At 40.2% G+C, this 25,933-nt stretch overlaps 1 protein-coding gene across 1 annotated transcript; it reads left to right on the top strand.

Annotated features, from left to right (window-relative positions):
* Positions 1 to 1,999: 1,999 nt before the first annotated feature.
* TMEM237 (transmembrane protein 237) lies at positions 2,000 to 24,712 on the top strand (the record flags this gene model as incomplete). Its single annotated transcript, XM_072122664.1, has 12 exons — positions 2,000 to 2,082; positions 6,099 to 6,130; positions 7,100 to 7,159; positions 12,755 to 12,847; positions 14,343 to 14,463; positions 14,572 to 14,732; positions 18,056 to 18,179; positions 18,253 to 18,444; positions 18,538 to 18,611; positions 19,459 to 19,552; positions 22,413 to 22,534; positions 24,502 to 24,712. Coding segments are annotated over 12 exons (1,221 nt in total), but the record flags the coding sequence as incomplete, so codon positions are not given.
* Between the last annotated feature and the right edge of the window lie 1,221 nt (positions 24,713 to 25,933).

Here is a 25,933-nt window from a genome sequence, read left to right as displayed (position 1 = left end):
AAGCCCTTAAACAGATTTGTGAGGCGAAAAATAAAAAAGTTATGCATATGAAAGACGGTGATGCTAAAAGTAACAACATTTTTGCCAAATTACTTTTTATGCAGTAAAAATGGGAAAAAAATAAAAAATCTATATAAATGAGGTCTTTTTGTAATCGTGGCGACCCATAGAATAAAAATAATATACTATTTTTATGGTATGGTAAACAGCCAAAAAAAAAAACCCCATAAAAATCTTCCAGAAAAGTGATGATTTTCATTTCCTCCACCAACAAAGAGTTAATAAAATCTCACCAATTAACTATAGATTCCCCCAAATTACGTACCAGAAAAGTGCATCTCATGTGGCAAAAGAAATAAGCCCCTATAGGTCCACATTAAAAAAAGAAAAAAATTATAGCCTGTACAATGTGACATAGCAAATGTGATCTGGATGGCACCTCCTTCTCTTCTATGCCCGGCCGTGCGCCCATACAGCAGGTTACCACCACATATGGGGTATCCGTGTAGTTGGGAGAGATTGGGTAACAAACTTTGTGAAGCCTTTATTCATTTAATCCATTGTAAATGTTTAATTTTCCACCCAAAATGAGTATATTGTGAAAAAATATTACAATTTGCAAACTGCACCTCCATTTTGTTTTAACCCCTATAAAACACGTAAAGCGTTAACAAACTTCTTAAAAGTGGTTTTTCATACGTTGAGGTGTGTAGTTTCCACAATGGGGTATTTTACGAGTCCCGCTATTATTTAGGCCTCTCAGTGTCAATTAGAAGTTGAGCAGGTCCATCTAAATACAGGTTTTGGTGATTTTACAAAAAATTTGAAAAATGATACCTAAATTCTGAGCCTCATAAAATTCTAGTAAAATATGTGGAATCTTAAAAAACCATGCCAACATAAAGCAGACATTTGGGAAATGTAAGTTATGAATTTATTTGGGAGCTATGACTATCTGCATCAAAAGTAGAGAATTTAGAGCGTTGAAAATAAAGAATTTTTCCAAATTTTTGCCAAATTTAGTTTTTTTTCATAACTAAACACAAAAGATATCATCCAAATTTTTAAACTAATTTGAAGTACAATGTGTCACGAGAAAACAATCTCAAAATCCCCTGGATATCTCATAGCGTTCCAAAACTATAACCACTTATAGTGACACAGGTCAGATTTGAAGAATGGGGCCGCGTCCTTAAGGCCAAAATAGGCTGTGTCCCCTAGGGGTTAAATCTGTTTCTTTATAAGTACCAGAGTGCACTGCTGCTTAACTCATAGGATAAAGGGAATGTAGGGAAATAGATGTGGATAGTATTAACCATTTATTAACCTTTAAACCATACATTCTGAGTGGCACACAGGTTTTAGTGTGCAATCCAAAAGCAACACAGCACGACTGTACATGGTGATGAAAGCTGTGGTGCACCACAACCTAGTTTTGTTGCTGTGCTCACACTGGCAAACGAAATATGGCTCCTCATAATAATTATTAACTATTTAGTGCAGGTATACTTTATAATTAGGAGATTTCATCCAGGCCTGTACCCCATGTCCCCCTCAAACACTATACACCCCCCTCTTCACACAGTCTGCACCCTTTAGTCTCCTCACATACCCTGAAACCCCATGTCCCCTACTTTTCACACAGAATACATTCTCATTTCGCTTCCTTTACCCCATGTTGCCTGGTATTATTACATATCACCTGGTGTGGTGTTAGGTGGTCCAGATTATTAACATTCCTGTCTGGGGGTCTCTATAATTACTGTATAATGATACAGTATATGAACATGTATATGTACAGTATTAGCACTTTGACCACGGGCCCCTCCAGCAGGTAAGTGACAAGGAATCAAACATCTCCTCAGGCGGAGGCAGGAGACGCCACTGCGACTAATCACCTCTCTGTAATCACGTGTCCAATGTCCGTGACTGTAGTGAGCGGAAGTCACTTGTGACACCGGAAGTAATCGCTGTGCGTTAGTTCTCATGACAACGGGGTAATGCTCCTACACTGGAGCCTGTGGTAGCTACTGTACAAGTGACCGGGCGTTACACAGACAACGTACAATGGACAGGACTCGGGTGAGCGATGTATCGCATGCTGCGTGTAATAGTGCCCGATAATGGGTCCCACACTGGGTGCAAACAGATTGGTGTGCTGGCGTACGGCATGCTGGATAAGTCCTGTCAGAGCTGCTCACTTTTTTCCAATTCATGTATGTGGGAAAGTTGGGTAGGATTAGGAATCAGGTGTAAGATGCAATGATTAGTACTTTAATCGTCTGTCATTGAAGGGCTTGTTCTGGGGGCTGCGTTTGACATTTAATTAATCTGACATATTAAAACATTTCTCAAATTGCATCTAAAAGATGCGCCCGACCACCTAGATTTAGCATTCATTACCACAGTGTGTGCAGTAATTCCAATTTATATGCATTTCATATGTTTCATTGTGCAATCACTACAGCAGCTTATTGGACTCATCTCTAGGTAATTATAAAATTACCAAAAGGCAAATATTTGTTTGGCACAGGTCCTCACATAAACAGTACAGTATATTCCATACACATTTTTAAAATAGCTGTGTGTTATATGGTTAGTGAATAAACAATGAAACTTTACCTCGCCCCCCTCCCATATTCATCAGCCAAATCCAGACGCCTTTCAAATCAAAATGTTCCTCTGCTCCTAGATCCCTCCTCCAATCATCCCTGCTTATCGCTCCTCCAGCCTCCCCAAAATCCTTTCTCTCCTCCTCCCCCTGATGATGTCAGAACACCTCAGCAAATTATTCTTGCAAGCTGAGCCCTGTCCCACCAGGACACAGAAGTAAACATGGTTTGTTGCGTCTCCATTGAATTAATCAGCCCGGAAAGGGCAGAATTGTATGCATGTTGAATACATGAGCCCTCTTCATATAGAGGTGGGTGCTAGCACCGATCGCGGGTATTAATCCTTCCAAAGCCGCGGGCAGCATTTGTAGGATGGCGTCACGTGGGCATCACCATCTTTGTTGTGATAGGCGCTCCCCCAAACACATTCATACACATTCTTTTAATTTTTGAAAATTTATTAAAACACAAAACCTATATACACTGTGACCGTACCGAACCAAAGAATAAAGCACAGGTGTTATTTGGAGCGCACAGTGAAAGTCTTTTTTTTTGCCAATTTCACCAAATCTGGAATTTTTTCCAGCTTCACAGTACACAGCATGGAATAATAAATAACGTCACTGAGAAGTAAAATTTGTTACGCAGAATATAAGTCATCACACTTCTCTCTACACAGAAAAATGAAAAAGTTGTGGATTTTTGAAGATGGAGAGCGAAAAATTTGTGAAAAAATGTCCTTAAGGGGTTAAACATATTGGTTATCACCGCATTCCAAAAGCCCCGATCTATCAACATATAAAACCAATTATTCCCAGCGGTGAACCCTTTTAACAGAAATTAGCACCCAAATATCTGATGCGCCATTTTGCCGCATTAAAAATTTTAATGAAAAGTAGAAATAGGAGCCATGAAAACATCCTGAAAAAATTACTTCTACAGGTCCATACACTGAAGGATGAAAAAGTTATTAGCGTCAAAATAGATCTTTATTAGATCTTCATCAAATAAAATTTTTACCAGGCCAGCTTCTGCGTCTTACTCCACAAAGACAACATTGTTGATACAACTTTTCCAGGTTAATATCAACTTAGTAAATGTTTTCATGTTTTCTTCAAACTACCGCTCTTTCTCCCACAACAGATTGGTAAAGTGGGTGCAAATGCCATCCCTATTGCCGATCCCTGGGTCTGGAGGAAGAAGCGGGTGTCCAAAATAAAAATAATTGTGGCGCAGTACAAACTGGAGAGCATCAATTAGAAATGTTTGTAATTGTCCCCATATTCTAGTGAGGAAGTATTTAACAGCATAGCAGTCAGTCGTGGCCTAGACTGGTGTATAAGCTTTCCATATCACATGTGGCTAATATTTCATCCAGACTATTGTGTTCACTTATATACCCAACTCATTCACCCTGCAAGTGCGTGCAGCATAATCTAGATAAGACTTGCCATTCAAGAAAAATCTAAATATATTTTGTTTCCATTGAAGTATAGTCCCTTTCAAATTGTTAATTGTGTTCTTTACAAGGAAATGAACTGATACAATCTAATTGGAGATCCAATCAAATGACAGGTATGAGGGAGCCGCTGAGCCCCTGAAGAAGCCGAGCCTTTCAGCGAAAGGCAGCGTGGGGGATTGTTAATCACACTTGGCAATAGGGCCACATGCACTAAGCTCAGGAAAGACACTCAATTTTGTGCCACCTTATGCTGCGCATGTAAACCTTTATGTGATGATGCTTGATGCCTAACATCAAGTGACCACTGGTGCGGTGCATGGCGTCTTGCTTGCCATGGACACATGGTATTAGTGGCAGATACATGCTAGCAGTGGAGGATCGTGGCTGACAGAGCGCGACACCGCCTGCCTTCCCTCTCCACTATCAGGCTGCTAACACCGACACTGCCTCCATGTGGAGGAGCAGCTAGTGTAGTTTAGGGACACCAGCAAATGGCTGATTATGAAAGTGAGCGGCAGCTATACCAGCGGTGTCCTCGTCTGCTGTAATTCCAAGTCATTGCAGCAAACCTGATGGTCACCATGAATGTCCGGAGATATCCTCTTTTAGTGTGCGTTAGCTGTGTGTTTCCAATCAAATTGGTTAAATAAATGTGTGCACGTCGTAAGGAATGATTCAGACAATTGCTGATTCAAGTCTCACTCATGCTAACATTGCCCGGGGCAAATCGGCACTGCGCAAGCTTTATTTGTTTTATCAGTCTATATAGAAAAGTAGGAAAGAAGCAGAAAAAGAAGGGAATACAAATCATAACATATCAGAGTTCCCAGCTCATGTAGTCTCTTGATTGGAGAACTTCCATGCTGTTGCACGTTGACGTCACCATAGTGAATTTCTGAAATTCTTCAGTCTTGATGTTTTGGGTGCTTTCTCAGAGGATTCTGTCAGGGTGCAAGCTAAGTTGTAACACACAATAATATTGTAATGAAAATCCTTAGAGAAGGCAGAAAAGCAGATTTGCAATGCAGCTGTTATGGGCGTCTGTAACCTGTCTTGAGTGAAAATTAGGTCCCTGGTGACAGGTTCCCATTAATAAAGTTTATAGTTTTATATTCGCCCTCAACTTTCTTGCTCATCCACTTCCCTTATCCCCAAGTGTCATTATATCTGCAGGGACATAGACATCTCTCTGTCAGATCTGGCATATATTATCCCTACCGACCTAGAAATATGAAACGTTGTGAGATCCCTATTCCTTTACTGTCTATTATTCAACACCCTGCATTTCCAGCCACCCACCCACACCTCAGACATGGTTGTCCGGGCATTGTGCGTTGTATAAAGGCTGTGACCTGTTCATGAAGGACAGAAGGTTCTAACCTTTATAATCCGGGAGTTTATCTGGAGGGATAGATCTGTGTGGGAATTAAGGAGATCTGCGTTAGCAGTGTTGTGTAAAGGAGCTGTCCGGCATCCTGCATGAACACTGACTTTTGATGATGGGCAAACGGCAAGTGGTAGGTACAGTAGCTGTATGTTATTTCATGGATTTGACATTACAGTTGATGAGGTCACCATCATGAAGCACAGAATGTGTCCTGATATTCTGTCCTGTATGACTTGTGTTGTGAAACATGTCATCTTATGATACATGGTTTAATGGTGTGTTGTTATATTGTACTTCTACATATAGCAGTGGTATTCGCTGTACACTATAGCAGGCACCTGTGTAGTAGTGGTGCTTATCATAGATGTCGCTGGTGACTGTTTCTGTATTTACATTCAGTAGCAGAGTAGACTGGAGATATACTACAGATAATAGGAAATCCCTACACACATGTGCACACAACCCATGATCTCTCACTGCCCTTTTAATCTCCCCATGGACATCTTGTGCGGACATCATGTTACTATATGTACAGCGTGAGAGAGCAATCTATATGTGCGGTTTGTAAGGTTGCAAGAACATGTTTTCTCTAATATTTATATATTTTTAATTATTTTTTTTTTCTTTCTCATTCCAGGCACCACCACGTGCCCTCCCTCCAATGCCAAGGTAAGTAAATGTATATATTCATCATAGCCACATTTATTATATATGTTTATATTTTATATATATTTTGTTTGACTTCATTATTTTTATTTTTTATCACGTTTTACTTGGGACTCCTTTTGGTGGCTAAGCACATATACAGGTACGTAAAAATATTTTTTTTCCTCTGATTGACCATGCACGCATATTAAAGCAAATTTACCATCAAAATCAAGCAACCAGGGACACTTACTGTACTCTTAAGAAGATTACACTGTCTGTAGATATAGCTGTTATCCCTGGCCATCTTCCTGCTAAATCAACTTTTAAAATTATGATATTGAGCCTAAAGTAACTCCTGTTACCAGAAACACTCCGTGATGTAGCTTCACAGGCTGTTATTATATTTTCCCTCCCCCTCTGCTCCCTCACCACTCCCCCCCCCCTTCCTGATGTAACCTCACTGCTGCAGAGAAAGTTTCAGCACACAGTAAGAGAGGGAAGTGCTCATGCACAGTGTGAAGCTGTGCACAGCCTGTGAAATTGCAGCACGGAGGGGCTCTGCTAATACCCTTTCAGGCCCGTTTATCATAATTTTTAAAGCTGATTTTAGAAGGAAAGAGGTCAAGGATAACAAATATAAGAAGATTACCACAGTCACAGTGCCTGGATCTATGAGTTAAGCCCCTTTCACATGAAAAATTCTGAGGGCGCAAAATGTGCAGCCGGATATCTGCCCCCACAGACGCCTATGACGCACAGCCACGGCATGGTGAGCACACACGTGTGTCATCATACTGCGGACTGGAAAAATCATGTTCTATCTTTTCTTGTAAGTATGTCTGGGCACCAGGCATCCCTATCGAGAGGGGTGAGCAGCGCTCTTTCCTCCGCTTCTCCAGCCAAATGTGTGCTACGCCTGGGTTCCACCTCAAGCGTAGTAGATTTCCTTTAATGGGGTTTGTGTTTTTAATAGTTATTTTTAATTTCCAGAGGATGAAATTCCCATCAGCCGCCCAAAGAAGAAAAAGTCCAAACCTCCCGGTGCATTAGGTAAGAGCGGTCTTTATTTTATTACTAGTTACATATTTAATTTTTACATATACTGTAATATAGTAATATTTAGTTATCCTAGGACAGATTGGATTATATCTAAATTGAGTCATAAAAGGTAATTAATTGATTTCATAAATGTATGAAAAAGTGTTGAGAAAATTTACAGTAACCTAAGAATTTAAATTTGAGCTGTTCAAGACTTTGAGCTCTGCATTCACCAAAAAAATATAAAAATATAAAATATTTTTATGAATAACAATAATTAATCTTTATTTCAATTCTTATCTTATAAAGCAAACAAATCTTTTGTCACCAAATTGTATATATATTAGAGATTAACCCCATGAAATGTGAATGGCTCATATATGTGTACAGCGTTTCCCTATCACTGCTATAGAAATGTGAACAGGGTGGCAGCATCCAAGTATGACAAACTCTTTATTTCACAGGGTTTTGCAATGGGCACTCAGAAGCCCATTTGTAATAATAAGTGGGCAATTCATGGGGATCAGTGCATATAACCTGTGCACTGCAGTGTAAATATTGATGTAACCCGGGGCAATTCAGGTCAAAAGAGAAATATTCGGGAAACCCAACGAAAGTGCTGAGACTCAGTGTCTTATATAAATTTTTGCTAATTTAGGTCTTATATTTCCATGAACACAAATTCACAATTATTGTTCAAAAGAAAAACAACATTTATTAATATACTTTAGTGCTGCCATAACATATATCAGCATATAATTCTGAATTCCATCAAGAAAGTCTTGTTATACGTATATGTTGTTATACAACAATCTCTGGTACATTTTCAATCCAGGTATTTATGCACAAAAAGCAAGATTTTTTTTTTATTTAAGGACCATTATGTCAAAAACTTCTATAACTTTCCAAACTCTGAATTTTATGCTGAATTTCTTGTGATTCCTTTCTATTTGAATCATTGGCCCCAATCTCTCATGTTTAGCAATAGTACTTTCCTTCAATGACAGCGATTCTTCAGTGATTTTATGCCATGAATTCTACACCCATATCACAACCTCTTGCAGTATATAAATTATCTACTAATACTAATGTATGACGTGCGGGGAGCTGTAGCTATGGCTGCCCCTAGGTCATATTGTTAGGGGTGACCTTATTTTTCTAAGATTGAAAAAAAATTGCACTGGGTCTTATTTTCAGGGGAACAAGGTACCACTATTTTTTAGTAAAATTAAACTACATATAATTACAAATATATGTCTTCTCCTCGATCCCACCACTAGTCTTCTTTAATGTTGACACGCCAGGATCGCTGTGGTAGAATTTCCTTTGAACTAGTTGCCCTCTGTTACATTTTTGTCACAGGGACCAATAGAGTACATGTTAATTTTCCCATGTCCTGGGATGGGGCGGCGAGCATTTGCTTATACAGGCGGTCCCCTACTTAAGGACTCCCGACTTACAGAAGACTCATAGTTACAGACGGACCCCTCTGCCCCCTGTGACCTCTGGTGAAGCTCTCTGGAGGCTTTACTATAGTCCCAGATTGCAGTTATCAGTTTAAAAGTGTCTGTAATTAAGCTTTATTGATAATCCTTGGTCCAATTACATCAAAAAATTTTGAAACTCCAATTGTCACTTGGGCAAAAAAAAAATTTGCCTGGAGCTACAATTATAAAATATACAATTTCGACTTACATACAAATTCAACTTAAGAACAAACCTAAGGACCCTATCTTGTATGTAACATGGGGACTGCCTGTAGATGTGCATGGGGCCTGCAGCACTCCGGCTCATCATACTTTCTACTGCCCACCGCATCAGTGCAAACCATGGCCTGGCATCGGTGAACACTACTTTGAAGGTGTTATCTCGGATAATGATAGTGATGTCCTACACATAGTATCAGACCAGTGGGGGGCCGGAATGTCAGAACCCCATCCATGTGATACATTAGCCTCTGATGCCAGAAGGTCAGCTCCATTCTCTGTGAATGGCCTGCGGTGGGAACTTTGTCATCAATAGAGTTATCCTAGAAAACCCCTTTAAAACCAATAAAAATTGTGCCTCCATACACTTTTGCAGCCTTCGTGTTTACTTTGAAAGGAAGCATGTAATAAGGTGCTTCCAGTCACCTCTGACAGTAGATTATCTTCTGGGGAAATAAAGGATCAGGCATGCTGTAATCTAGCATATCCAATCCTTCTTTGGATGAATTTACATCACATACATCATTAGTGCTACTGATGTACATGCTAGAAATCTCTATAGGGTTACAGTATTCTGACAAATGTTGAAATACTGTACTTTTTACCCATTGATAGGAGTTATTCATTAGCTGGATTCCTGTGGACATACAGTGGGTACGGAAAGTATTAAGACCCCTTTACATTTTTCATTCTTCGTTTTATTGCAGCCAATTAGTAAAATCAACAAAGTTATTTTTCTTTGCTCATTAATTACACTATGCAACCCGTCTTGACAGAAAAAAAAAACAAATGTAAATGTTTTTGCTAGTTTATTAAACAAGAAAAACTGAAATATCAAATGGTCATAAGTATTTAGACTCTTTCCTGTGACACTCCTATTCAACTCACATGCTGTCCATTTCCTTCTGAACCTCCGTGTGATTGTTAGACTCCTCCATTGGAGTTCACCTTTGTTTAATTAAACTTTTTGGACTTGATTAGGAAAGACACACACCTGAATCAGGAGGTCTAAGGAACTGCCCAAGGGACAGGGACAGAATTGTGGCAAAGCACAGATCCAACCAAGGTTACAAAAGAATTTCAGCAGCACTTAAGGTTCCTAAGAGCACAGTGGCCTCCATAATAAAAGAGGATTGGGACGATTACAATTCTTCCTTGACCTGGCTGTCCATCCAAACTAAGCAATAGTGGGTAAGAGCCTTGGTCAGAGGTAAAGAAGAACTGTGGTTGAGCTCCAGAGATGTAGTAGGGAGATGGGAAAAAGGGTTCTGACGGAAGCCGAATACATATAAAAATCGCATACAGTGTGCAAAAAACACACGAAGGACTCCCAGACTATGAGAAATAAGATTCTCAGGTTTGATGAGACAAAGATTGAATTTTTTTGTGTTAATTCTTAGCAGTTTGTGTGGAGAAAACCAGGCACTGCTCATCACCTGCCAAATACAATCCCAACAGTGACACATGGTGGTGGCAGCATCAGGCTATGGGGGTGTTTTTCAGCTGCAGGGACTGGACGACTGGTTGAATTCTAGGAAAGCTTAATACAGCCAAGTACAGAGATATCCTGGATGAAGACCTCTTTCAGAGTGCTCTGGGTCGAAGGTTCACCTTCCAACAAAACAATGACCCTAAGCACACAGCTAAGATAACAACTGTGTGACCATTCCTGAGTGGCCCAGCCAGAGACCTGACCTTAACCTTATTGAGCATCTCTGGAGAGACATGAAAATGGCCTCCACCAATGTTCACCATCCAACCTGAGGGTACTGGAGAGGATCTGCAAGGGAGAGAAAGGGGATCCCCCAAATCCAGGTGTGAAATACTTGTTGTATCTTCCCAAGAAGACTCATGGCTGTACTTGCACAAAATGTGCTTACACTCAATACTGAGCAAAGGGGCTGAATACTTATGACCATGTGATAGTTCAGTTTTCTTGTTCAATAAATTCTCAAAAATATCTACATTTCTGTTTTATTTTCTTTCAATATGGGGAGCAGAGTGTACATTAATAAGCAAAAAAAACCCTTTATTTGTCAGAATACTTTCCGTACCCACTGTATTTGCTTTACACATCCATGCTAAAGCCTCCTCCACCGTCGCTCCTCCGAGTGTCGCTGCTGTTGAGGTGGAAAAAAACACCCCACCTCCTGATGATGAGAGGTTCACTGCATGATGCCAATTCCATGTGCAAGAATGATTCCGCTACATATTATACATCCAATCATTTCAGTGTCATCTTGTCCAAGCATAATCTGGGACTACCCAGTTCTACAAGCATTCTGGTCAGAGGAGACTCTTTTCCTTGCAATAGATCCTCCCTAGATCCTCCTCCTCTTGCTCTATGTAGAAAAGTTGTGTGAACACTAATGTCACACATTAGTGTCAGAAAAGCTCCACCACCCTCCACCCACGCAAATAATGTTGACAGCATTAGTAATGATGCTACATATTTAGATAAGCTATGACTTTGCTTTCATTGCTTTATTTCCACATATGTGTGTCAGGCCCTGTTCTGGGCCTGTCAAATTAGTTTGGAAATGAACTGATGCAAAGAGTTTAATATATAGGACCATGCTTATAAACTGATTTGCTCAGAAAAATATTTGTGTAAAATATTAAAATGTGACAGAAATCTGCAGCCTTTATATGTATGTTTAAAGGGGTATTCCAGGAATAAGCATAATTTATTTTCAAATGAATCATTAAAAATAAGCTAAAGGGGGTGGGGGTGTATCACACGCTGAAGCATGGTAGACCAGTAAAGCATGTGACACAGTATAGCCAGTATTATGGTGAGAAGCGGAGGTGTAATGTGTTTTGTTGTATTAATTTATTTTTAGCATTATGAGTTTATAGACATTGATATTCCCAGAATACCCCTTTTAAGGAAAAACAGATTAAGAGGGGGCATTTATTAATGACTTTCAAACGGAAAACTGGCAGAATTTTTTTTCTCCCTTGCTGTGTTTCATGCACCCTATTTATGAATCACGACTTGTTCTTTTTTTTGGGGGGGCGCAAAATTGTTGCGCCGCTTGTGAATCCAACACTTTTCCGGCGCTTCTATTTTTCTGACTTTTTTTGTCGCACAATTAAGGCAGCTAAAAGCTGGTCTATGGAGTTCTATTTCACCTTCATGAATGGGGAGACCGTTCTAGCCCTTTTTGTTTCTGCACCAAATCATAAATCCCTTGTACCAAAAAATTACACCCCACTGAAAATTCTAGCACGCTTCCTGCACCCAAATTAATAAATGCCTGCCCGATCGTACAGCTCCAGCCTTGATCCACATTCAGTCAGAACTGACAGATGCAGCCACAGCTCTGTGTGAATCAAGGCTGTGAAAGTCTATGGAGCGAGGAGAAGTGTATGTATGATAGGAACATCATTCCTGCTCGCTTCCAGATAGGCCAAAGTGGCAGCCACATCGGAGCTCAATGAAAACTGTACTGCATTCTCCCTTTCCGCTCCCATCTCTTTGGCACCCCAGGCTGTTGCACGCCTTTTAAAACGACCTTGTGAACACCATTATCACATATGAGAAAGTAGCCTATAAGAACACGACTTCCCTAATAAATTTGGGACAGGTGGTGTGACTCCTGGACTACCGCCCAATCGACCCAGAGTGTTCAATAGTTGGAAGAGGCCATGATTCTAGTGTTGCTCCATATTTATATTTTTTGTACCAGGTTTTCCTGGTTTTGGTTTACTAAAGTCTCCATTGGAAGAATAGCATCTGTTATCTACATACATGTAATACACTGGGCTTGTCTTAGTTTCCAGGTTACATTGTTTTGTTTTCTCATACAGTTCTCTGAGCATAACTTTCCATGTAGACTTGCTGTTCAGTGTTTTAGTTTGGAGAAATATACATGTTGATAATCTATCTGTTTTGCAGAAGATGTTGTGCAGGACTCCATTTTAAAGAGTTCAGAAAGTAAAGAACCTCTTACACCTGAAAGACGCAAAAGGAAAAAAAAAAGACTTGCGGGTAAACTCGGTTATAAAGTTATGAAATAGACCATTTTAGATGTTTCCATTTTTTGCAATTGAGATAAGGCAAACAGTATATACTCTTAAAGTTACACCCCAGCCAAAGCTGATTCATTGAGTTATACATTGTGCAGAGAGGAGCATGATTCTAGGCATACAATGAAAATGAGTCCTGCTCCTCCCTTAAGGCCCTGCACCATGTATTATTCAATGAATTAGCTTTGACTGGAATGTTCCTTTAAGTCTTCAGTATCTCTGCAATTACATTGTTTTCCTTAAAGGTAGCATGTCCCTAGATTTGGAGCACTGCAGAAAGCTGACAGCATGCTGGTGTTTTATCTTCTAAAGATACCTCGGAAAAACTATTGGATAAGCTGGAAGACATAGTTAGAAGTATACAGATATTATTATCTCTAACTTCCAGGCCAGGACTGTGGCAGTATGTGGATGAGGTGATAGTAAATCATATTCAGTCCCTTCTCATTATACACATGTACACCTTATTTACAGAATAAGTTAAAAAAAAGTCTGATCACAGAAGGTTTGACTGCTATTACCAGAACAGAGAATCACAGCTCCGCTTTAACCATCCTTATCCTGCAAGCTGCCCCAAAGATCCCATAGAAATCAATGGAGTGCAGAACCTTTGGATAGAGGATACATATGTTTACTAAAAGGAAACCCTTTTAAATCTCTGATAATTGGGATGAGTGGCTCAGCTGTTTTTGTAACATTTCAGTCCTTACTAGAATCTTTTCTCTTAAAGGAAATCTACCACCTGATTTTGGTGCTTTGTAGAGGTAAAAAAGCTTAACCCTGGCATACCTTTATTATTAATAATCGCCTGCTGGTTTCTTTTGAGAAAGACTTTGTATCTGTATAAGCTGAAAGGCTCTAGAGGGCGTTACTGGAGCCACTCTACGGTCCAGCTGCACGCCCCTCACAGCCCTTCTAACATTTCTGCTGCCTCCTCTCTCCCCCCCCCCATCCCCTCCTGACATCTGCATCAAGAGGAGGCTGACAACATCAGGAGAAGAGGGAGGAGACAGGGGGCGAGTAAGAAGGGCTACAAGGGTGCAATGGTTGATGATAGATCCTGGAGGGGCTCTGGTAATAACCCACAGAACCCTTCAGCCTAATTTGAATACAGTCTTTTACTAAAGAGACCAGCCAGGAATTTAAGCTTTTTAGCTCTGCCAAACACTTGTAGTGCTTTAAAGAGGTCAAATCAAGTTTTGTATTTTCTTCAACGTGACCAGTAGTCATTTTGGCAACTGCTATTCTTCACATCTTTCTGTATGCATGTTCCCAGAAGGGAGAGAGGCATAATGAAAGAGAAACCGGATTACCCAATACACATTAGATGGTCAATCTGTTCTGCCATTATTGTTAGGTTTGCCCAATGTTCATCTAGTATAACCATTAGTGTTGACACTTTTATGATTTTGACATCTTTCCATAATTTTGATATTTCTATAACCTCTTTATTCTAGAAGTGGAGACCTCTTTCACCAAGCAGAACTTTAACACTTCCTCAGTTATCCAGAATGGCAATGATGTAGACTCACAGCGTTCTGTTGAAGAAATTGTCCGCAAACCTCGCAGAAGAACAAAGTAAGTTCCCTTGTGGCGTAATATAACAGCAAGCCAGGAAAAAATATCACAATCTAAACCAATGCAATTGCATTTAATTCCTCTTCATGAATGGATCTCATCTACTAGGAAAACTAGGCCTGCAGATCATGAATTTCCGAATGACCTGGGTGTAGAAGAGGAGGATATCATTCCTGACGGACAGATAAAACTCTCAGAGCAGCATCCTGCTTTCATTGTACCCTCCCTGACAAGCCAGCCTGTGGGCAAATTATTTGTGGAGAAGAATAGTATGTTAAGTATATATATGTATATTTTCTTAAATGGTCGCAAACTTTTCAACATGCCTTGTATAAATCAATAGTACAAGTAAAAAAAGAAACTTTGTAATGTATCTTATCGAAGAAAATCTGAAATCTCTGCTCACATTTGTCTTGGTAGAAAGATAAAGAGAGCAAAATGCAAGTCATATAATGGTCAAAATAGTTTAATACCTCCCTTCTGACTGTTGATTTGTGCAAAGTTTTGGGTATCTACAGTATAGGAGATAACTTACTTTCTGACGGTCCCATACTTGAAAGACTGGCCTGGCTACAACTACAGGATGCTCTGTGCCCCTTAGGAGGTTAATTGGCTGGCCTTGCTAACTGGCTCTATTCATTCTGTATGGGAGTGCAAGAGATAACAAGGACAGTATTTTGGATATCGCCAGTAATCCTATAAAAGTGACTAAAGCAACCACTTCATCCACTCCGGAGATGTTGGGGAAATAGAAGAATCAGCATTTAATATGCTGACTGTCCAGGCTTAAAAAAAAAAATAAAAAATATATATATATATATATATATCTCCAGCTCAAGGGTTCTGTAAAAATAATAATAATATCCTTAACTCCTCTGTCGCTGCTTCCGTTCACCTGATATAGCATTGAATGAATGCTAAATCAGGCATGTGGACAGATGGGCGTACCTACCTCTGTAAAGAAACAGAGACACGGCACTGACTTCTGCGGCGAGGGACAAGGGGAGCATGGTAGGAGGTCAGAATACTTTTTATGTTTTTACGGCACCCCAAGCTGGATATTTAGTTTTTTTAACCCTTTTTCGACATTTGATGTAATAGTACAGTACGGGCGACATTGACTTGCTAGCCTCTGCCATCCCGCCTTTCGAATGGAACTGGTGCCAGAAGCTGCGGACGTTAGTTGTATATTACACCTGCCAAGCATTTACTGGGCTTCTGATAAGGATCGGACCCCCTTGCGCCACTTACAGGAGGGGTTTGATCCTCTGATATCAGCCTTGGAGCTGCGCAAAGTCTTTACCAGGTTGGGCATTCGGGGGGGTCCCTGGGCGACATATCCTACACTATAAGTATACAGTGTTATACGTCTGTGCCATGGACACGTTAGAATCCCCCTGACTTGTCCTTACAACAAATGGCAAAAACGTGATGTGAATCCAGCCTAACAATGTCACAATAGCTTAGCAGAATTAAGTGTACTTGTGATGTCACAGCAACTTATGTAAATTTCCAGCAGCATGAAAACGAATTCAATTCATTTGTCATTTAAGTAATGTGTAATTCTCAATTTTCTGCAGAATTGTAAGCTATCATACTCACCCATACATTGTATAGCTTATTCATTAAATGTGATGTACAGAATTTTGCCTTGACATACTTTCAGCTTGTCTATTAAAAAATGAGCATACAGTTTATAGAGAGAATAAAACATATAATTTAATATTTGGCCTAATTGCCCAGCTACACCCTGCTCTAAAAATAGGTTTCTTTATACTTTAGTCATGTCATAGGACATTATATCCGTTTTCTTGACTGAAACACACTTGTGATGTCAGTGTCTACTTGACAGAAACCCTGCTGTGATCATCATACGTAACTGAGACCCAGTTGCAATTTGACATTGGCTTAGCTGAATGAAACTTGCTTGCAACTAACTTATAATGCCCCAGAAACACTTTTGTAATATCACTTTAGCTAAAACATAAACATGATATCCATAGAACACTTTGTTCTTCATTGTTTGTATCTAAAGCAGTGACTGTGTGTTATAATGTAACATATGCATGTACCTGTGTATTTCTTAGAATGCATGTTTGCCCATTTAGTTAGTATGCGTTCAGGGTGTATCTATAGCCAGTGTATACCACATGGGGTCCACTCTGTGATCAGGGGTTTAACTGAGCCGCACTGTAATTGGCTGGTGATTGGCAGCAACAGTGGCCCACATTTATTAAAGTGTTTGCACCAGTTTTCTGTCTGACTTTGCACTAAAAAGATTGTGCACACTGCTACATGTACAATATTTATAAAGTGTCTGCGCCAGTATTGTGTCGCGGCTGCACTGTATCCAACAAGACAGAAAAAATGTGCACCAAAAGGGACCGGTTAATGCTTAGTCGGACCATGCGACAGTCTGTACGACTTGTGCAACAGTTGTGTCTGTGCAACAATTCTGCAGCATGAGCAAAGCGATCAAAAAAAAAAACCCGCACATAGTACAGTTTGCATTATTTCTCCTAAACGTTAGCCAGTATGTCCTGTGTCTAGAGTAGCATGAATTTTTGTACGGAGCTCAAAGTTTTCTATGTTTGACGTGCATCTAGGTTTGAGTGTGGACATGTGTGTGCATGTTTGTGTATAATGTGTGTATCTTTGTATAATTTGTTTTTTTACATACAGTGTTCTGGTAAAAGTACACCCTCTGAATGCTATGGTTTTATGTATCCAAGGGCAATTTGTGAATTTTTTTTGCAAATGGAAAATATTTAAGACATGTGACCATCTTCCCAGGAGTGGAAAACCCAGCACATCCCATCGTTTGCGCGCCACAGTTAGCATGTTAAATGTTCAAGTTTGTGACCGTAAAATTAGAAAAAGACTGAACAGCTATGATGTTTGTGTCTTGTTTGTTTGTTGTTTTCCAAAGACCTCATAGCATCTATTAAAGGGTAATGGAGAGGGGTTGATGTGGACTTGTTCTGCAGCTACATATAATTGACCTTATTGTCCCTTATTATAGCATACACTAGATTCCTATTAGACTGAAGCAACTATATTCCTGTTTAAAGGAAATCTTCTATGTTCTTTTAATTTTACTGACCATACACAATGCTTGGTAGCTGCGAGCAGTGTGAATACAGGGATATGGTTGTCAGTGGTTTAAATAAAATGGATTAGTTATTAAATTGACTTTTAAAGAAACCTACCATCAGGATTCTACCTATTAAAGTAAATCTGATGGAAAGTTTCTACTAACATTCCAAGCCCTAAACTATCTTTCGGTAATTCTATGATTGTAGGTTTCCTTCATTTAACTTTATTTAAATGAGACACTTTCTCTGTGTAGGAAAGACCGGAATGGTTAATAAAGTAGAAAGATGGCAGTAGATTTCCTTTAATATTATATCCTGATATGTAAACCCAAAGAATTCAGACCGGGTGCACATTCTTTATCTCATTACTATATGCTTGTAATAAACTACTGTAGTGAATACACATATGTGTAGGTTACTATCTTTTTGTCAGCCATCAAAGTTCGCTTCCATCAGTGGAGGCATATTCTTTTACTGTTATTTATTTTATATTTTAGGGAAATTCCAAGCTGCAGACCGTTCCGGCATCATCAAAACTACCGAACATGGCGATGATTTCCTAGACATTAAATCTACGTGGAGCAGTATGGACGTAGCGCTCACTGTGCATCGCAGCTTTAGGTACACATACATTTCTGTTTACAAAAAGGAAATGCTCGATACTTTAATTTGTAAAGATCTCCCTTCTTTTTAGGATGGTTGGGTTGTTTGCCAGTGGATTCTTATCGGGGTACACAGTCTGGAACATCATTGTGATTTATGTTCTCGCTGGCAGCCAGTTAACGACCCTGCCTAATCTACTCGAAATATACAAAGGCTTGGCATATCCATCTCAGTGCTTCTTGTATTTCCTGTTGGTTCTCAGCACAGTCTCTGCGTTTGACAGGTACATTATAGGATGGATCACTCCCTGATACCTGCTTTGTTTCAGATTTCTTATTTGTATAGCAGATAATTTAGCATTTTTCCTAATTACTAGGATTGACCTGGCCAGTGTGTCAAATGCATTCCGTGGTCTTGTCACATTGGACCCATCTGCTGTGGCATCTTTCAGTAAGTACAAAACTTTAAGAATCTAAAATTTCTATTATCATTTTCAGGTGTTTGGAGTGGTGTCTAACCTTTATAAATCTTCTTTTTTTGGCTGCATCTGCACACAAATGTCCTGTGGTCCATTGTTTGCAGCCCATGTGTCATCAGCAGGTTACAATGCCAGCACCTGGGTTATTATCTTTCTCATAAAAGCTGTAACTTCAGTTGTATTGAAGTGAAAGTGATGCTCCACACCCGGGTTTGGTCTTATAAGCTGCATTTAAAACCTGAATGGCAGATCCACTCCCTCAGATATTCACAATTGGGTGAACCTGATAATTCTGTTTCTTTGCTTGTGTGAGTTTCACAAAATTTATGAGGAGTGGGATCCAGTCCCACCTAAAGGGGTTGTTCGACAATTTGAAAAATGTAGCTGGTGGGCTGGTGAGGGCTTGAAAAAACAAACAAAAAAAAAATCACCTCCTCCACCTGATACAGTGCTGGGACATAGGGACAGGTGGGCAGAAGTCACCACAGGAGAGGTGCCATGCCCTTGTAAACCGGGGCGCAACTTGAGGAGGTGCAGAGGGTGCGGTCGCACCTGGGCCCAAGAGGCTTAGGGGCCCATTATTTGTCACTTTACCATATGAGAAGACTAGTACTTTAAACCATACATTGTAGTCAGGGGCCATAATCGTCCATAATGATCTGCATATTATGCCCATTTTATTAGAATGAGTCATTTATACATCTGCCTTTTACATTTGCAATTGAATAAATGATTTTTTTTTGGCAAAAATAATGTAACAGTACATTTGTATCATGCCAATTACTGAGGAAAAATTAATTGTAAAAATTTCTATTTCAGTGTACTTTGTCGCTCTGTTTCTTGCATTGAGTCAGCAAATGACAAGTGACAGGATAAACTTCTACACACCTCCAACGCAGAATGGCAGCTTGTGGTAAGATCTTATTTTTAGAATTCTTAAACAGGACTCGCTGCTATAACCAAAGCAGGAAATGCCATAAAAGGAAGAAATAAACAATGTTCACCCTTAAAATCCCATGCTGCTTAAAGTCCTGTATAAAAAAAAAAAAAAAAAAAAAAAAGCGCTAGCCCATTTTTAGCAGTGATAAACTTCTAGCTTTATCAGAACCCTCCATTAAAGCAAGCAGACACTACAGCGAAGCACAATAGGAATGCCAGAACGCACTTAAAGCGGTCCGGGGTATTCATGAGTGGGTGGAACTGGGAGGCGGTTACTGCCGAGCTTCATCGGAGGGTTCCAATAAAGATAGCAGTTTATCACTGCTAAAAATGGGCTAGCTCTAGGAGCTGCTTACTTTAATACACAGCTCCTACCCTGTTTCCCCAAAAATAAGACAGTGTCTTATATTAATTTTTGCTCCTAAAGAGGTGTTAGGTCTTATTTTCAGGGGTTATCTTATTTTTCCATTAACAAGAATTTACATTTAAAGGGAACCTACCATCCCGATTCTACCTATAAAGGTATAAGGGGTGGTAGGTGAATGGATGGGACGTGAGGATAGCCCTTTTTTGGGCTAATCCTCACGTCCCGGTGTCTTTTAGAAGACTTTATTTCAGGTATATGCTAATTTTTTTATGCGGCTACTAGGGCGTGGAGTAGCCAGACATGAGGCTACTAGTCGCGGCTACTCCACGCCCCAGTAGCCACGTTACTCCGCCTACCAGGTAATCTACCTTGTCCAGGTCCCTTCGGCTGCGCGGCCGCGGCTCCGGGGCCGGAACTACTGCGCATGCGCAGTAGCCGGGGGACTCGGCCGAAGATTACCTGCTAGGCGGAGTAACGTGGCTACTGGGGCGTGGAGTAGCCGCGACTAGTAGCCTCATGTCCGGCTACTCCACGCCCCAGTAGCCACATAAAAAAATTAGCATATACCTGAAATAAAGTTTTCTAAAAGACACCCAGGACGTGAGGATTAGCCCAAAAAAGGGCTATCCTCACGTCCCATCCATCCACCTACCACCCCTTCTACCTTTATAGGTAGAATTGGGGTGGTAGGTGCCCTTTAACATTGAACAAAAAAAATTAACTTCTCTAACATCCTTAAGACTCTCCAAACTCTGAATTTCAGGCTGTATTTCTTGTGACTCTATTTATATTGGAATCATTGGCCCCAGTCTCTCACTTTCCATAAATGACCCTTCTTATCCTGGGAGCTGCTGGGATCACATTTGCAGCACAACAGCCGGTGATTTTATCCCATGAATTCTTCCCCATCTCACAACCTTCTGTAGCATCTAAAAGATTTCCTAATACTAATTAAGTATTGTAAGGGGAGCTGCTGCAATGACTGCCGCTAGGTCTTATTTTCAGGGGAGGCCTTATATTTCTAAGCATGAACAAATTTGTACTAGGTCTTATTTGACAGAGACATGAAAAGAGGCTAAGAATTAACTCTTTCCATACCTTGATCATATTTCCTCTTATGATTTAGCTCTCAAATGAGATTAGACTTTAGTGACTATTTGTAAAGAGTTAATGGAAATCTACCACTTAGAAACACCCATTATTAGGCAAGCATACCTTTAAACAGGTTTTGTTAAGCTGATGCAGGTCTTGTATAGACAAAGAACTGAGCTGTTTTGGCGGAAAACCTTTTTTTTTAAATTATGCTAATGAACCTCCTGCGCTCCTCTGTTCTTCACACTAAGCGCATGGGTATTATCCTAATTATACACACCCGCAGCGTGAATCAAGCAGCCCTGCCTGCTGCCCGCCCTTTCACTCGCTAGAGCTCCCGAGAGCTTCATGAGGTCACCGGCTCTTACACCAATGCTGGACATAACTCATTCGGGATGCATGTGTCCCACTGAAACCATATACATGTATATAATCTACATATATATATTAACCATTGGTGTCAGTGTGATACATGCATCACAAATGCGTTATGTCCATCATTTATCCAACTGGTAGCGAGTGATGAACGTTGGTGTCGGCGCTGGAAGACTCCTTTAAACGGATGTTTTAAAAGATATTTTTATTTCATATACACATATTTGTGATAAAAAGATTAAAAGAACAACGCGTTTTGTGCTCGTACCAAGTGCTTCGTCTGGTTCATCCGTGAAAATATCTTTTAAAACATCCGTTTGGAGGAGTCTTCTGGCGCCGACACCAATGCTCATCAGCCGCTACCACTTGGATTTGTAACTACTTGGAGAAGGAATCATCCCAGGAGTGTGGCAGCAGCAGGACGCCAGCTTTTGTATATAAAAATACATCTGAGCTGTTTTTGGAGTTGTGCCCACCTGCACAACTCCATAAGGTTAGTAGTTTCTTGACTATTATACCAACTCTATAATACAAAAATATTATACTATAGGAGCGCCCCTTTTTCTCCATTCTATCTCCATGTCCAGCATTGGTGCCCCTGTATAACAGTGCATTATTATGTGCTGCTTCGTTGGTGCAGTTGAGGATAACAACTGCACACAACCTGGAAGTTTGGATGTGAATAATTAGGATAATACCTGAGCACCAAGCAAACACAGGAGCGCTGGAGGCTTAGCAGCATAATTAAAAAAAAAAAAGAAAATAAAAAAAACCTCAGTTCCTGGTCTATACAAGACCTGCATCCGCTTAACAACACCGGTCCAAAGGTATGTTTGCCTAATAATGGGTGATTCTAAGTGGTAGTAGGAACATTATCAGTTCCATCCTCAGCTATCAGTGGGTGGATTTCACTGTTACAAAAATCTGTAATATGGAATTTATATAAGAACCTCCTGTTTGGACAAACCTGAAAATCCTCTTACTGCTTTTATAATTCCAGGCAAGAAAATACAGAGCGTCAGATCCTTCAGCCTTGGATTGTTGTCAACTTGGTGGTGACTCTGCTGGTTGGCCTCGCCTGGCTATTTCTATCATGCCGGCCAGACCTTGATCACAGTGAAGGTACAATAACTAGAAAACAATAGTACAATCTATGGAATGACTGAAGTCTCTGAATAATTTATCATGTTTAATTCCTGGACAACCCTTTTAAACATGGCACTGGTGTAAGATCCAGCCTTTGCCATATGTGATTTTCTGACCTGCTAGATGTACCCCTGTCACTGGCTTTTAAAGGTGTAACAGACTTCTTTAACCCCCACTGCTCTCCACCTTCAAAAATCCACAACATTTTTCCATGTACAGAGCTGTGCGAGGGCTTATTTTGTCCGTAATAAATTCTACTACTCCATCACATTATTTATTATTCCATGCCATGCCGTGTACTGGGAAGCTGGAAAAAATTTCAAAAAAATGGAAAAAATACACGTTTGCGCCACCTTCCTGTGGACTCAGTTTTTATGGCTTTCCCGTGTGCTCCAAATAATATGTCTGCTTTATTCTTTGGATCGGTACGATCACAGTGATATCAATTTATACAGGTTTTATTGCGTTTTGATAAATTTCAAAAGTTAAACAATTGTGTACGAAAAAGAAAAAAAATGTCACCATCCTCCGATGCTAATAACTTTTTCATGCTATTGTGTACGGAGCTGTGTTAGTTATCATTTTTTGCGAAATGAGCTTCCATTGCTATGAGGTCTGTGCGACAATTTGTTCTCTTGTCATTCCATTTTTTATGTGATATAAAATGGTGTAAAAGACGCGTTTCAGACATTTGGGCACTATTTTCCGTTATGTGGTTCACCGCCCGCAATAACCGTTTTTATATTTTGATAGATCGGGCATTTTTGGATGCGGCGATACCTAATGTGTCTGTGATTTCTACCATTTATTACGTTTTATATCAGGGGGGTGATTTGAACTTTTAAGCTTTTTTTTACTTTTCTTTTAAATTATTTTTTAAACATGTATTCATGTGAGGTAGAGTATTTCCCACCTAATGTCTGCCCTCTCCTCCTCCCTTCGGGAGATCACGAGGTGAGAGACAGGTGGACATGCACATGTTCATACACTTATATACACACACGTAAGGTTATACACACAAACATACAGTATATACAGCACATACAGGATATATACAAAATATATATGATACACACAGATACATAAAAAAGCACATTTATTATACTTACCTCATGCATGTCCTTGTGTCTGTTCGGGATTACGGGTCACCCGATGGCACGTGACCTTAGCCGGGAAGAAGAGGGACCGAAAGAGGTTGGCGGGCCAGGCTGGGCTGCAACGCCTAAGGCAGCAGCAGAGGGACAGCCCGAAGGCACAGCAAAGTCATAATTTATTCAGGCCATGCCCCCCAGGGCAATCTCTCTGTCTCTACTTAGCGTAGTCGCCTACAAAGCCCGTGGCCAAGTACTTGAAAGGGAACATAGAGGGAGGGCCCCGTGGATATAGCATGAATAAATTATGACTCCACCGTGCCTCCAGGCCCATTAACATGGTGGGCCCCACGGATGTTACGCCTCTGGTGAAAGATACAGTGATTGGCATGAATAGCACTTGCGACTTTCTGTTCCCTCTGGCAGGGTGCTAGGTATGATTAAAGTTCATTTTCTAGAAGAGGAACTAAGCATTTTTTTAGTTTTATCTTCAGCTCTATGATACCTAGAAATATTTTACAGATCTAGTTGGGAGTGTAAGCTACGGAGCCTGTTCCTGCCTATGTCTTTAACACACTGTACATCTGTACTCATTGCACCATATTTCTCCTGTCCCATCCACTACATTTAATCCATGACATCCTACTAGAACACAGGTCTGTTATCATGGACAGCACATGTTTATGTGCAGGTAGCTTAAAAGCTGTCCTTACTTGGAGTACCCATCTAGCTGTGGACATATTTATACCTTTAGGCTGTAAAAAAAAACCTTTAAATTTCCAGACATGTAAATTTTTCCTTGTTATATTTCGTTGTTTTCAATGGATAAAATTTGTATATATCTCTCCTTAGAATCCATATTTATACCAGAAGACGACTACCGTGACATGGAAAAGGAGATGAAAGTTCAAGCTTGAAGCATGCCTTTTGTTTTTTTAATTTCTTTTTACACTGATTTTTTTAAAGACATTTTATACCGTTTGTAATGTTTTTTACTTTTAGAAAATATATTTTTTTCAATTGTACACTCAGAATTGTAAATTAAATATATTTCATTACAAAATTCCTTTTGATATATTTACAGTTGAGGGCTGCTCGCCCTTTTCTTTGCATATTCTATCCTGCTTGTCAAAAATCTTCCTCAGCTGCAGTAAATTGGATTCCTACTAGTGCCGTATATATACACGAGTCAAGAAAGGAAAAAAAGAAACGAGTCAAGAAAGGAAAAAAAGGAAATGTGCCCGCCCCCCCTCCCTACAGCAAGTCCTTTTCTAGCCATGGAAGCCGAAGTCGGGACCTCAATGTCCCAGCGCTGTCCATCGAAGGCACCATGACGTCAGCCATACGCTGACATTCTAATGTTTGTGCCGGCATCGGCACACACTATTATATCAGTGATAGGCTGACGCCACAATGCCTGCGACAGACCGTGCGGGGACACGGAGCCGATGCCAGGGCTGCGATGGATAGAAGAGGACCTGCTGCGTGGACATCTGAAGGTGAGTAGCAAAATTGGCAACGAAGATTCGCACACTGGTCAGCAGCTGAGGGGTACCCTTAGGCACTCTGCTCTCTCCGTTCTTGTATACATACGACTACCACTGCTCAGACAAATATGAAAGAAAGTCTTAGATCACCTGAGTAAAAAAGCAGCCCACAAACCTATCAAACACGGGCAGAGCCTTCAACCAGAGCCACGCCTATAAAGTGCCCTGATGCCATAATCGATTATAAACTGAAGTGGAATCAACCATTGAATGCATTATATGTTTCGCCATAATAGGTTGGGCAAAATCACAAAAAGGTCACAAAGCATTGTCGGAAAAAGATGTCCCATTGATATCATTTGGCAGGTCAAAACGCAAATTAGCCTTAGCAAATTTACATCGATCATAGTAAACGGCACCTGATGCATCAAATATTAAGTGACCGCTGTCCGTAGATCAGCTGCCAGACAACGCGATTCTTCAAGCAATTGAATTCTACAAGTGGATACAAAGAGCGGCCAACTATTAGCTCCCCTAATAAAAAAAAAAAATATTCACCCCTCCACCATCTACAGGGGGGGTCTGTGTGTGTGTCAGTTTTAAGTAACAGTTGTGATCGGTGACCTATTCCACTCTACTAGCCATCATGAGCATGCAAGTAAGACTAGGGGACAGTGTATGAATATTAGGAGCAACAGCTATAGGTTTACTTAGAGTTGCAATTGCAGGCAGTAATTTTGGATTGGGGAGTGTGTTTGCGATGGTGGAATAAGCCAATATATACCTACCTAGTGACT

Source organism: Engystomops pustulosus, chromosome 8 (assembly GCF_040894005.1).
Source record: "Engystomops pustulosus chromosome 8, aEngPut4.maternal, whole genome shotgun sequence".
NCBI classification, from domain to species: Eukaryota; Metazoa; Chordata; class Amphibia; order Anura; family Leptodactylidae; genus Engystomops; species Engystomops pustulosus.
Note: the sequence above shows the minus strand (reverse complement) of the source record. Positions and strands in the feature narration are given on the sequence as shown.